General features: G+C 46.0%; 1 protein-coding gene across 1 annotated transcript; it reads left to right on the top strand.

Annotated features, from left to right (window-relative positions):
• Positions 1-324: 324 nt before the first annotated feature.
• MTURN (maturin, neural progenitor differentiation regulator homolog) lies at positions 325-13,337 on the top strand. Its single transcript, XM_048300790.1, has 3 exons — positions 325-518; positions 6,272-6,394; positions 12,700-13,337. Exons 1-3 carry the CDS (start codon positions 357-359, stop codon positions 12,808-12,810), a joined length of 396 nt encoding a protein of 131 aa, XP_048156747.1. The 5' UTR covers positions 325-356; the 3' UTR covers positions 12,811-13,337.
• The last annotated feature ends 307 nt before the right edge of the window (positions 13,338-13,644 follow it).

A 13,644-nucleotide genomic window follows, 5' to 3' on the forward strand; every position in this document is an offset into this window, starting at 1 on the left:
GTACCCGTGCGTTCAGCACAATGGGTGCTGCTGAGATTCCAACCCAGTTCTGGGAAGAGGGATGGGAAGCGGCGAGGCGAGGCACGGTCTCGCCGACAGTGCCTTCATGCGTGGGCTTTCCTTTTTTTTTTTCCCCCCCCTCCCGCAAGTTGCCAGAAGGCGTCGAGTCGATTGTCTGCGGCGAATTCCAGCGGGGCCGGTGCCGGGAGCCGCGCGCGGGTCGCGAGGCGCGGCGCGGGGGGCGGGAGGGGCGGCGCGCGGGGCGGGCGCGGGGCGGCGCGAGGCGCGGGGGGCGCGGGCGGCGCGGGGGACGCGGGCGGGAGGCGGCGGCGGCGGCGGCGGCGGCGGCGGCGGCGATGGCTTTCGAGGCGCTGGCGGAGGCGGCGGAGCGATGGTGCGCCCGCACGCCCTTCCAGCTCATCGCCGCCGAGGAGACGGAGCGGCGCATGGACTTCTACGCCGAGCCCGGCGTCTCCTTCTATGTGCTGTGCCCGGAGGCCGCCTGCGGCGACAATTTCGTGAGTGCCCCGGGAGGGGATCGGGGGTCACGGGCATGCGGGGCACCCCCCCCCCCCCCCCCCGCGCGTGTGCGGGGACGCGCGGAGAGCCCTCGCGCCGCTCTGGGACGCTCCGTCCGTGCCGGTCCCCGGAGCCCGGGGGGAGCACCCGAGGGGGAGCGCCGGGGGGGCGGAGGACGGGGCCGTGCCCGGGAGGGAGGGATGCGGTGATGGAGGGCGGTGGGGCCGGGGGGATCCTCCCACAATCTGCAAAATGGAGTCCGCTGCCGGTGGGGGGCGGCCCCGCGGGCAGGGCTGCGGGCAGGGACACCCCACCCCCCCCTTCCCCATCACCCGGCCCGGCCAGGCTGCGGGCTCCGGGTGGGCGGCGAGGAGCGGTGCGGGCCCCCCCGCCTGCCCCGCTCCCCGCGGGGGCTGCAGCTGCTGCTCCCCCCGCGGCCCCTCCGTCCTCCCGGGGTGCCGGGGCTGGGGCACGGCGCGGGGACGGGCGGACTGGCAGGGCTGTCACGGCAAATGGAGAATGGGCAGGAATAAAATGGAGTCAGGATGACAGGAGGGCCGCGCCCCCCCCGCCGCTCCCCCGGGCCCGCCGCGGGATCCGTGCAGGTGCCGGCCAGGCGCCGCCGCGCCCCCGCCCCGCCGCCCCTCGCGGAGTTCAGCGCCGAGTTTGTGCGGAAAAGGCTCCGGCACCACAACCCATGCCTTTGGGAAGGGTCGGGGGGTGCTTTTCCCCTCGGCCAGACCCTCCGGGTGGTGAGCAGGAGTGCAGGAAGTCACCGAAAAGCGGCACCTCGCCACGGGGTTTGTAAGCTGCCAAGTGCCAGTTAACTTCAGTGAAAGGATTTTGGTTTGCTTTTTTTAACAAAACAGCTCCTAGCACAGGCCGTTATGGTAGGAATGTTGTAGGTTCTTGCCTTCACGGAGCAAGTTTCATCCCTCCACCTGCTTGACAAATGTTCACTAATTCCCTTTCCAACAGGTAAGTGCCGAGTGTGCCCATTTGACAGATGGGTCCATGGAAACAAAGAGCGGTGGAGTGACTTCTCCAGGACCACAGATCCCAGCGAGCAGGACATTTACTTATTGTGTCGAGTAGATAGATGATCATGCTGAATTATGAAAAAAGTTATCTGGAGTTTAGTTATGCATCTGTCCAGGGATACATGAGACCTTCAGATGCAGCAGTGGGGTAACTCAAGGTGTCGATTCTCTCAGTCCTCTGTGGGAATAGCTCTGCACATCCATCTTCCCAGCACCTCTGAGCCTGTCAGACCGCAGTGCTCGTTCCTCTCTAGAGATGCCTGTGTCCAGAAAGGTCCATGCCTGCTGCACTCCTAAGCAGGAATATGTCTGAATCCAGGGCAGCACTAGGCTAAAACTGTGGTTGGACACTAATGATATTGGAAATTGCAAAGAGAGTCCATTTATTTTTCTTAGACATGTATTGTTTCTTTATACACTGCTCAATAATTGAGTGAACTCTTTCAAACAAAGTCTAGTCAAGTTCAAAAAAATCTTAAGCCATTTTGGACCCTATTCCAATGCTGGCCTTTTTCTTTTTTTGAGTTTGATATCACATTTTCCCTTTTTTTTTTTTTTTTTTTTAATATTTTCATTCCAGGGTTGCTGTGGGAAGGACTCCCTGCCCAGAGTCACCACTAGTAAAATGGAGCAAAGGGCTGACTCCTGTCAAATGTGGAACATAAGCAGTGGAAAACTAGAAGCAGTGTTTTATTCTGTCTTTTTTAGCCTTATTAGTTGAGGCATTTTTTGTAATGATAATACTTTTAGGACTGGCAGATAGGTGTCATTCTTAATTCTTTAAAGAGATGGTGTCTCTTTAATATGCTTAAGATCCACTAATGATTAGATTCTCCAGCATCCTGTTTCCTTCTCCTAGTGCACTGTGGGACTTAATTTCTGCTCCCAGCTTGATTATCTTGTTTTTTTGCAGTCACTTTTTTTTTTTTATGTTCCAGATTATAACTTTCCTTTCTATGTGCAATTACAGGCTAAAGTTTATTTTAAGGAGACTTAATACAAGCCAAGGGACTGATTATCATTTGCACTTTAAGCCTTGTTGCATGGCTCCTTTAACACAGTGGAGTGTGAAAGTGAGTAAATATAAACGGAATTCACAGTGACACACTTTGCAGCCTTTTTGCACCCTGTGCCTCCTATAAAGGAGCCTTGCATTTAATAAGCATCTGATGCCTGGTATTCTTGTTCTTTCTTTACGTATTCATTTCATAATGATGCGACTTAAAAAGCTATGTAGGAGGTGCCAGAGAATTCCATGATAACCCACTTGTAAGGAGGAAATGATGAGCATGATGAACTTAAAAGGAAGGAGGAGAGGAGAAAAATGTGGAAAGGTTGCCAAAATGCAATCTGGGGGAAAATAACACTGAGTTTTGTCTGAAATCAGAGATCTCAGATCACAACAATCTAATATTTTTCATTTCCTGAAAAGATATCTTTAGGCTAGGCTTTTAACATGCTAGGGATGCAGGAGACCCATGTAGATGCTTATTGGAATTTTCAGTACCACCTGGACACTAAAACTCTCTGAATCAGCATTTTAGATAGCTGAACTATCTATAATTCAGCTCCTGATGCTCCTGGGGTTCTCAAGAAATTAATTGGACTTGTGTAGCCGTAATCAAGGAGAGTGAGGGCTGTGATGCTAAGTCTGTCATTTGTTTTGTCACCATGTTATTACTGGTATTCAAAGTAACTGATAAAATAAATAAAAATATGATGCCATCTTGCTGCAAGATTTTCTGAAAATATTTCAGAACAGAGTTAGTGGGTCTGAATATTTTATGCAAGTCGAATTATCCCCACAAATAAAACGTTTTGCTGCCATGCACATGTGGGCTGCTTAGAAAAAGGTGGGCCAGCAAGTGATTCTGTCATGCAGCTACACTGAGTCATCTAAAGGTGTGAGGGAAAGCAAACCCCTCCAGATGTAGCCCTGTTGATTTCCTCAGCTATGTGCTATGTGTAGATGCTGAACTAAATAATTCAACCATGATCCTAGGCCAGCTGAGGTGGAAATTAGTGGCTGTGTGCTTTTGTAGTGACACAAAGCAACTGTGAGCAAAACTGAGCAAGCTTGGAAAACACATACTCCAATGATGAGGTTAATATTTTTTTAATTGCACAGCTACAGCCAGGCACTGTGGTCCACCAGTTTGCCAGCAGCCCCCTTCTCCCACTGCAGAGAGATCCTCAGGCACTGGGTTTTCCAGGAAAAGCATCTCTGTATACGCAGCCTTACTGAACTTTCTAAGCAGGAGCTGAATCCTCAAATTACGTTTGTTTTTATTTTGAAAGGCCGAAATTCCTTTTGCAGGTTCCTCTGGAGATGGGTGAGTCAGTACTGAGACAGTTCCTGCGCTGCCTGGGTGCAGCACTGAACCACCACAGAGAGCTGTAGATGCAGCTGAACCTACAGGCGTTACAACCCTGGTTTTTGTTATGGTTGACGTTCATGAGGGAAAAGATTAAATCAACCCATTTCTGAATGAGATGCATGCACTAATGGCACGTGAAACTTTTTGTAGTGCAGTTTGTTGCTGCAGTCAGCATTTAAAATCCTCTGCAGATGGGAAGATTTTTGGAATCCTTACTTGCTAATTGTCCTATGATGCTATGCAAAACAATGTCGTCAAAAGCTCAGTGATCAGGTTATTCTCTCTAGGTTTTTCCCTTATGCTAGATCATCTTATTCTGCCTACTGCTGACAAATTCACACTGGAGTCTAAAATGTGGTGGAGCTTGAAAAGAGATTGTAAAAACATGATAGGACAACATGGAGTTAACTTTCCCTGGGGAACAAACCTGCTATTACTTATTAAAGGGCAGGGCCTGATTTTCTTTTATGTGGAAGCTGCTGTGTATAGCTCTGGTAGTCAAAAGAAGCCACAATTTAAACAAGAATGAGGATCTCAGCAGTCATAATCATTTTATATACATAAACAATTGCAACAGGTTTAGCATGAGCCAGGAATTGCCAAGCTGCAACATTCAGCTCTGAAGGAGTAACTAAATAGTTATTACTAACTCCAAGTATGAAGAAATCATGGGCCAGACTTCCAAAACCTTCTCCAATGGCTGTTCTTAAAATGTGATTTGGAAGTGTTCATTCTGATTTCACTTCATGTACCTTCTGCCTTTTTAGGCCGTAGAAATCACAAAGTGCAGACTTTTTTTCTGCTTTTTTTTCTTGTAAACAGAAGCTGAGATTTAGTTGTATATTTATAGGATTGCAAGGCCCATGACTCTTAAGATGGCATGAAGTATCATGAGACTTGTGGTATGTGTGTTTGAGAGTTGGCAAGACTGTAAAGAACTTATTTTTATTGCCAGAATGGTTAAGAGATGACTTCGGTTATAAGGAAAGAGCAGAACCTACTCAGTAATTCAGGGCTGCTTTCATAACAAAACATTTCACTATGTTTATGCTTGTAAAGTGCAACAAGCAGTGAAGAAAATGTAGGTCAAGTGAGGTTCATAGCAAAGCAGTTACAGGTTTTATCTTAAAGGTGCAGTTTAGGTGATGTTAAATACTGCTCTCTTGTTAAGTGCAAAACTGCATCCCTGGCAGGTACTCACCGCTGAAGAGGAAGGCACCATGCAAGCCTTGTGCTAGGGATTGAAACATCTGTTGTTTTGAGCCTTTCCCTGAATGTTAGTTAAGCTTCGGAGAGATCCTCCTCTTTCCTTGTTTGAGCATAACCTGCTGTTTATAGCAAGTAAAAGGGTACTTTGGGGAAAAGAGCTGCTGTGCAAAAAGAGAGGTACAAGAGTCTCAAACCAATTTGGCAGTATTGCACTTCTCTATGTGGCAGGCTGCCTAAGACAGTCCCATGCACGAAGTCTTCCGACAGAAGGTGTTTAAGGTGATGCATTAGCTTGTGCCCTTGCGCACAGGAAGAATTGTTGCCTGGGTGCTCCCTCCATCGCTTGCCAGATCTATTTCAAAGAACCTCCTTGCAGCAGAATAAACATCAGTTTTGAGAGAGGCTTCACAGAGTAAGGCTGGGGAACCAGCATCTCCAAAGCAGGAGTAAGACAAGAGGAAGATCTCAAATGGGTTTAACGTGCCTGCCTCGGAAGGGAAGATCAGGTTCCAGGGGGAGTAAATCTCAAAACAGGGTGGGAGGCTCAAAGCATCAGGATGCTGTGAGTGCCCAAACATCTCTCTTGGCTCTGTGTCTAGCCTGCAGGCGGATTTTGCATCTTTTCTTCTGCACTGTCGAGAGAATTACACATCAAGTTCCACCTCCAGGGTTGCATCATATTTGCACTAACGCCAGGAAGACAAAGAGATGCTTTAGCTCTTCCTGAGGGCTTCACTGCAGAAGGTGATGCAGAAAAAGAGAAAACCCAGCATGGCTTCCAGGTCTGAGCAGGGCTGATGTCAAACCAAAAGCACCTTTATAGGTAAAATGTGCGTGTGCAAAGTGTGTGTACCATTCATGGCTGGTGCAACCATGAGGCATTTCCACTTCTGGATCGATTTCCCTATTTTCTGATGCATCATGTTAATAAAATCCAGGTTCCTCCTCAAAAACGTGGCTTCTGAAGCGGCCTGCAATGCCTGTCCCCAGGGCGGATCTGAACTGCAGGAGGCTCAGTGTACTTTGGCAGATGTTTACAACATGTCACCTTATGAAATCACATGGAAAGGTTGGCGTGAATTCCTGTTAATGCCTTTCCTTTCTTGTGTTGCTGTTGGCTTTCAGCACGTGTGGAGCGAAAGTGAGGACTGCTTACCTTTTCTGCAGCTCGCACAGGATTACATCTCCTCCTGTGGGAAAAAGACACTCCATGAAATATTGGAAAAAGTCTTCAAATCCTTCAGACCTGTAAGTGCTTTTTTTTTTTTTTTTCCCTTCTAAACATTGACAGTTACCTGTGACTTTTAATGGGACAGCACTGGATAGAGCATGGTGTTTTTTCTTCTCCAGAGATTTACATCTCCAGTTAGCCGCCTGGGTACAGGAGTGTTAGCACTTAAGCTACCATCAGGCAATTGGAAATTGTTTCTTGGAAGTCAGCTGCCTCTTTATTTCCATCTCTGTGTTTGAGAGGATGAGATTCCTGTGCGGGATGGGAGGCCAACTGGTGTGTCAGCCGGTGGCAGCGGGCAGGGACTCGCGTCCTGCTGATGCAGCGCTGACTCCGAGGAACGGGATACGAGTCAGCGCTGTGGGACTTTGTGGCACAGTTGTTTCCTGGCACTGGAATTGGGGAGTTTTGCAAGGATATGAACAGCAAGAGTAAACCTCTGGGAAGCTGGAAGAATGGTCTCTCCTCAGGGTGGTTTATTTTATTTTATGGTTGGGGGTTTTTTCCCCCCAAGTGATGTAGATTTTGCTATTAGGATGGTTGCCACTTGGTATTTGCAAATGCTGGTTTGGTCACTGCTTGAGAAGAAGTTGGAACAGAAGCTGGGTTTTGTGGGGAGGGGGCCTGTATTTTTCTGTTTTGCTACTACTCAGCTTTCTCTGTCCTTGTTTAACACTAAGATTTTTGCCAAAGCCTGGATTTCATCAGGGCGAGGTGTCTTAGGCTGGCCATTGTCCTTCATTTTTGCCAAATGCTCCCTTTAAACAGACTCTCCTTTTGAATGCTCAGGTTTGGCTAAGGGCTTGGTGCAAAGCAGGGTGAAGGTTTGTAGCCAGAGCCGTTCTCTCGTGATGTTCATGAGAAAGTTCACCAAGGGGCGTTTTTATACTCAAATGAAAATGTAGACCTTTTCCCTCCTGTATTTTTCTGTGTGACTGGTTGAGAAGACTGGAAATGTATCCCAAGTATTTAGTGCAAAAGGGAGGGCTTGGAGCACTGACATGAGAACACTGGCCCTCCCTGTGTTACACCCTTGCAATGGTTTGCAAGGATCGCCACAGCTGGTCGACATAAAAGAGCATCATTTTAAAGAATCCTCTGAGAGGCTAGAAATAAATAGAACAGATGTACACTTTTCTTAGAAAGGACTAGAAATCTGATCTGTCACTACAGCTGCTTGTAATTGTGAAAACATACAAAAAATATGTTTCCTGGAACAGTATTGGGCTCTAGGATATTCATAGCTGTTTTCTCCTGCTCAGGGAAGCTGTGCCTTTGATGAGAAACTTCCATTGGTTTAACTAAAGAGGACTTCAAAAAGATTTAATTAAATTGGTACAGGTTACTTATTTCATTTAAACCACATTTATTCCAGCATAGCTTAAGTTACTGAGAAATTTACTTCAAACCAAGTTGAGCTACTCTTTAGAATAAAAAGGTCCGAAGCACGGGGGACCGTTATGCTCATGTAGCCTGGGCCCTTCATTAATACATCACATTTCACCTCATGATGCCCACAACCGAGCACATAAATTGAGATTGAACTAGAATATGTCTTTTCCAAAGACACCCACTCTTGGTGTAAAGTCTTCAGGTGACTTAAAGGGTACACCACTGCTGGGCACTTTTTCTTCTCGTGGCTAGTTATGGTGCTCTGAATAACTCTTTTGTTTACAATCTGCATTTTTCTAGTTTTGCTTCTTAGCTGTTGAATTTCATTTTGCTTTTGTTTGCTCAAAAATGGTGTCCTCAGTTGCCAGAGACCTCTTGTAGACTGTAATCAAATACCTCTTCATTTTCTCTTGGATATACCACAGAGATTGTTTCTCAGATTCTCCTTTGACCTAGTATTGAGAGGTCTGCATCAGCATAACAAAACTGGGTTTATCATTTGAGGTATGGCTGTGTGTGGACAAGTCTAATAAGGAATGTATTGACATTCTTCCCTCGTTGTAACTTTTAAAAATAGCACATACATGGGAGGAAAGATTTTAAAAATTGAATGGTGTTACAATAGATGTACGGAAACAGTTATTTTGCACCCTCAGGCTTTTGCCAGAACAAAACCACTTTTCTCCAGTATTGAGAAATTATTTCCTTGGCATCACTTCACACTGTCTCCCGTCCTTTCTCTGCTGGACCCGTTTTACCAATGAGACCACCTTGCTCTCAGCTTCAAGGCAACAGTGCATTTGCAGGGCATTTCTTCTCCTCCATCCCAAGCAAGTCAGCTGACAGAGACCAGTCTGGCAAACTCCAGTTTGAAAAATGGCAGTTTAGGAAAAAACTACAACTGAAGGTCAGACTGAGCTTTTGCGAAGTATCTCGTGGTCTTGGCTCTCAGTCTGGGACACTGGGGACCAGGTTTTTAGCAGGTGCTTTCTAAGCACCTTCTGAAAGTCTTCTCTGTTTTGGTATTCCCAGTGGACATCCATGATTATTAGACAGTTCTGAAATTCTTTGTTGGGGTCATTTGAAGGGAAATATTTAGAAGAGAACAGTGGCAGTGCATCTGCAGCTTTCCACGCCCTTGTGCACAGCATGATCATCTGCCTTCCCATAACTGAGGGCTCCAAAAACAACTTCTTCCAGTAACTCAGCTCAGCCTTGCTCTGCATGTTCATGATAACAGCCCAGCCATGTCTCCACGAGCTTACCCTGGGGCTGTGGAGGGGGAAGGGACTGGCTTCTCATGCTGCTGAGCCCTGTGTTTTGGAGACAGTGAGAACACGAATGCCCAGCAGTTGTCATCCCTCTCAGTGAGAGACGGAGAATTCCCTCTGCTTGGAAGGCAATGAGGGTGGTCTAGGTCTGCTCACTGCTCTCAGGCATCTCTCCCTAATGTTTTAGGGGCCTAAGCACAGTGCCAAGCAGGATATTTAATTAGACAAAGCTTTTAAAAAGTGCTAGTTTGCCTGCAACAACTAAACCACACCTCTAAGTTCTGCTTTAGACAAGGTCAAGGTGTTTCTTTCCTGAAGGTGGTGAGGGGCATATTGTCTCTACCCATTACTGCCTTCCTGGGTCAGTTTCTACAAAACTCTGTGATTTGCCTTATCCACTTGTTCGGAGAGCATCCAAGAGTGCTAGACACCATGAAGGTACATGATATCAACCAATATGACTGGGCTCGAATACTGTTATTTGCCTCAAAGCATCCCGTCTCCTCCCATGCCTTGGTCTCTGTGGTGTCAGAGGTGCCATGCTCTGGTGCTAGGAGGTGCCCATGCTGGTGTTTTTAAGCATATCTGCCTGGAGACTAAGTCCTTCCCACAGGGATTCAACAGAACTGTGTTATCTCTAGTGTAGCATCGCATGGACCACTAAAGCTCAGTCTTGTACTTGGTTTATTTTTCAGTGTGCTTGTGTGCCAGCTTTTAGTAGGAGACAGCATCACTCTTCTTCCGTGAGTTAGTAACTACTAGGTTATTTGTAAAATCAGGGCACTTTGAAAGAGTTAAGACAGACAAATATAAGAAACGCCTGAGGGACATCACACCAACTGGCAAAGTTTGCAGGAAACCAAGGCATGAGTCATACAATTCAGCAGCAAATTCTAGGGGTCCCATACTGAGCTCATCTTCAGCCTGAAAAGCCTGCATCTGAAGTGGGGAGTCTGCAGTGTGAAAGCCATTTATGCCATATTCACTGAATTCATGCATATCCCAGTGACCTTTCCTTTACCTCCATATGGGTAGTTTGGCCAGCAGAAATAAATAGCTGTAGTTCAGGCAATGCTGCTGGTTGTTATCCTCCCTCCCTCCTCACCATGCCCATGACCACCTCCTAGCCATGCATCACAGCCTGGCAGTTTTGTTCCCCTTGGCTTTTCTGCTGATGGATCAGCTCTTTCTTTCTACCCCGTTTTTCTGTTTTATCTCTTTTCTCCTTGTTTTCCTCTCTAGTTAAGTCCTTTCAAGTCTGCTGCATAGCTGATAATATATGAAGCAGCTATGGACTAGAAGCAGAAACTAGTGTGTGTGAAAGAAGACAAGGTGGGAATCAGTAGGGTCAGCCCAAGCCATCTTCGTCATCTTATTTTGTCCTTATCTTTTGTGCAGTGTCCTTCTGTTTTGTCCCAATGTTTATAGAGCTCCCCGTGCTTTGGACCCTGATCCTCCCTCCTTTTGTTGAAGGTGTGGGCAGATTTGTCATTGCAGTCCAGAGAGCAGTAAGGGGTTAACAGTGGTGAGGGACCACCATAATCCTGTGGGAAGCAACAGGATGTGACACCTAAAAGCAAGACCTTTGTGGTCCTTGTTGCCTGGGAGGCTCGTAAAATGTCTGCAAGAGAATAAAACTGCATCTCCATTGGAGGAGCCTCCCATCCCATCCCATCCCATCCCATCCCATCCCATCCCATCCCATCCCATCCCATCCCATCCCATCCCATCCCATCCCATCCCCGTTCTTCCTCCATAAAACCACTAAGGTCTGCAGCATCACTCTGATTTACACTGCTCCCTCTGATTTATGCTGCTCCAGGGAAAGAGGAGACGGATTTCCTGATGGCAAAGAGAGACGGGATGTGTGAAAAGCAGGATGTACTCCCCATCCTTTGGGATTGTGCATGTCTTTGCAGTTCTTGTGGTGCATGTTGTGTTTTCCATGCTAATTTTGCATGGGAAAGGCTTACAGTAACCCATAAAATGAAGATTCATGTGACTCATTTCCTTGCAAATCGAAGAGGAATTATGGCCAGAGATGGGAAAAAAAAAAATGCAGTCAAAACTCTTTCTGCCACGTGATACAAACAGGAGTACAACACTCATGTTTAATTTGAATATACCAGATTAGTTTAGCAAAAATAATACTAGTGTATAAGAAAGTCTAGAAAGAATCCTTGCTTTTGCCTTTTGAAAACGGAGTATTTTAATTTTAGCTTCAACACGAAATAAAACCCCCACATCCTGAAAATGAACTGAGCAGTTCTTGTTCAGTTAAGCATTTGATTTGAAAAATATGTATGCACAGGAACAATTACTTTGTTCTGCTCAGAAAACAAGAACGTTTTCCATTTGAGGTCTCTCCGTAAGTGTTTTTAAAATGCGAAGGAGGGGATTTAGTCAGCAAATTCTCCTTCCATTTCCCTGCTGAAGAAACGCTGCAACTAAAAATCCGATTTTCTCCCAGTGACAGTGAGGAATGCAAGCTTCATTGCACCCAGAAGCTAATTCTGTACGTTGTATTTGTGTCCACTGAATAATTTTGAATGTCGATCACAGGCTGAATTAGTTCAGTTTTCCCTGAAAATCTGCCTTGTTGCAGCCTTCTCATTTCCATGCTCTCACCTAAAGAGTGTCACCCTCCTCATGATTTTTCTGGGTTTTGCCTCTTTGAAGAGCTAACAGCTGCATCACTCTCCAAAGAGGGTGTTACATGCATCTGTGCTGCTCTTCCAGCCCCAGCAAGCTAAATACACGGTATTCTCAGTAATGCCTGGCCTATGATTTTGCTTTGTGGCTATTAATAGCTGTTAGTGTAGGATTCTAATATGAGATTTCCACAACATACATTATTTTGACTGTTACTTGGTTTTTCTGTCTTCCTGACTTCTGTTGGCTTGGCAACCTTTTGGGAGAGAGGGGAGAAGTTCAAACATGGCTGTTTGCTCCTTTTCCTGTGGTGAAGAAGTGACGTTGCAGTGATCAGAGCCATCAGGTGAAGGCATCCGAACATTCTCCAAGGAGGATGGGCTGGCAGTTCCTTGCAAGCCCAAATCTAATTTGCGGAAGTTTAAAGGGACAATATTCCAGCGGAATACACAGTATTTCTCACTGCAAGGGCTTCACCCAGCATGCAAGACTTTGTCTGGTGTGATGGAGTGAAGGGTTCAAGAGAAACACTTGATATGGTGGGTTCTTTAGCTTTTTAGGCACTCCTTGCCTACTCCACATTATCCAGTCCTGCATGAGGATGGTCTCTTCTTTGGCTTTTATAGGGCTGACAAAAAACAATCTTAAACCAAGATAAATATTGCTACAGTATTATCGTGGTTCTTTCTGAAGTTAAACCACTGCCAAGTCTAAACACTCAACAATTCATAATGTGACCTCAGGGAAGAATGTGAAGCTTTTTGCAAGTGCTTTGTTTTGGTTTTATTTATCTTCCGGTCTCTGAGCACTTAATTTGGTGTGAGGATGCATTTTCAAATCTTTCTTTATCCCAGGAGGGAGAGAAAGAGAGTCAAGAGCATTATGCAATACTGTTATTCCAGGGTTTGAGGTTTTTAAGAAGTGCACGTAGGATTTGTGTGAAGATTTGCAGCAAAGCTGCACGAGTGGGTAATTCACTGTTACACAGTATTTTCTCTTCTTTGTAGCTACTTGGGCTTCCAGATGTTGATGATGATGCATTTGAAGAATATAACGCAGATGTGGAAGAAGAGGAACCAGAAGCCGATCACCAACAGATGGGTGTCAGTCAGCAGTGATTTTCTGAGAAGCTATAAAAATATTCGGAAGCCTTTGGTACCAGGTGGGGTCAGGTGGTCCCACGTTAGCCTGTTTGAATTAGCACATCACAAGGGGATATCTGGCTGCCAAGATAAAAGTTTTACAAAAAATAGTTTAAAAAAAAAAAAAATAATAATAATTCGTGATGAGCTTTGCTAAGAAGTGACCTGAATTTTGCTCCTGCTTCAGTGGGTTTTCTATGGAGTTGTCTTGGTAGCATTCTGCCGTTATCAGTCTAGAAGTAGTTTTGTCACTGACTTGTCTCTTCGATTTGTGTTCGAGAGTAGTGTTTGCTGCCATGAATGTAGAGTACTGAGAATGTAGGAGGCGTGTGGGGAGAGCGCCGAGTCCTCGCCAGTGACCTTTCCGAGGAAACCAGCGCAGAGAGCAAACACCACCTGCGCTTTTCTTTTTAGCGATAGGTTTTTGACAAAGTACCAAATGTGGAGAGACTTTTCCTGAAAAACAGTAGTTTAGTAGTGGTTGGTGCTGCAGAAGTGCATAATGAAGGCTTAACAAAAATAATGGGAAGTAGGAAATCGAGGAGGTGTCAGACATACAGATGTTTTTTCACTGACACCTAGGTTTACAAGTGCTGAATTAATAACTGGGAGTAACTGGCACCAGCAGCACACATAATAACCAATCTGGTACTCTGACACCATGTGATCTAAAGGCAAGTGCTGCTTTCTTACAAATCAAGTAAAAAATAGCCGTCGCCTATCCCACTTCTGCATGATAACTGACTTAAAGCTTTGCTGGTTTTGATACACTGCCAAATTATTACTCAAACCTCATGGCACTGTGCACTA

Source organism: Corvus hawaiiensis, chromosome 1 (assembly GCF_020740725.1).
Source record: "Corvus hawaiiensis isolate bCorHaw1 chromosome 1, bCorHaw1.pri.cur, whole genome shotgun sequence".
NCBI classification, from domain to species: Eukaryota; Metazoa; Chordata; class Aves; order Passeriformes; family Corvidae; genus Corvus; species Corvus hawaiiensis.

Bases quoted from the DNA above. Each gene is read 5' to 3' on its own strand.
- MTURN (XM_048300790.1), top strand. From the start codon at position 357: ATGGCTTTCGAGGCGCTGGCGGAGGCGGCGGAGCGATGGTGCGCCCGC. The intron at 519-6,271 runs GTGAGTGCCCCG...GTTGGCTTTCAG, and splicing joins CCGCCTGCGGCGACAATTTC to CACGTGTGGAGCGAAAGTGA. The intron at 6,395-12,699 runs GTAAGTGCTTTT...TCTTCTTTGTAG, and splicing joins TCTTCAAATCCTTCAGACCT to CTACTTGGGCTTCCAGATGT.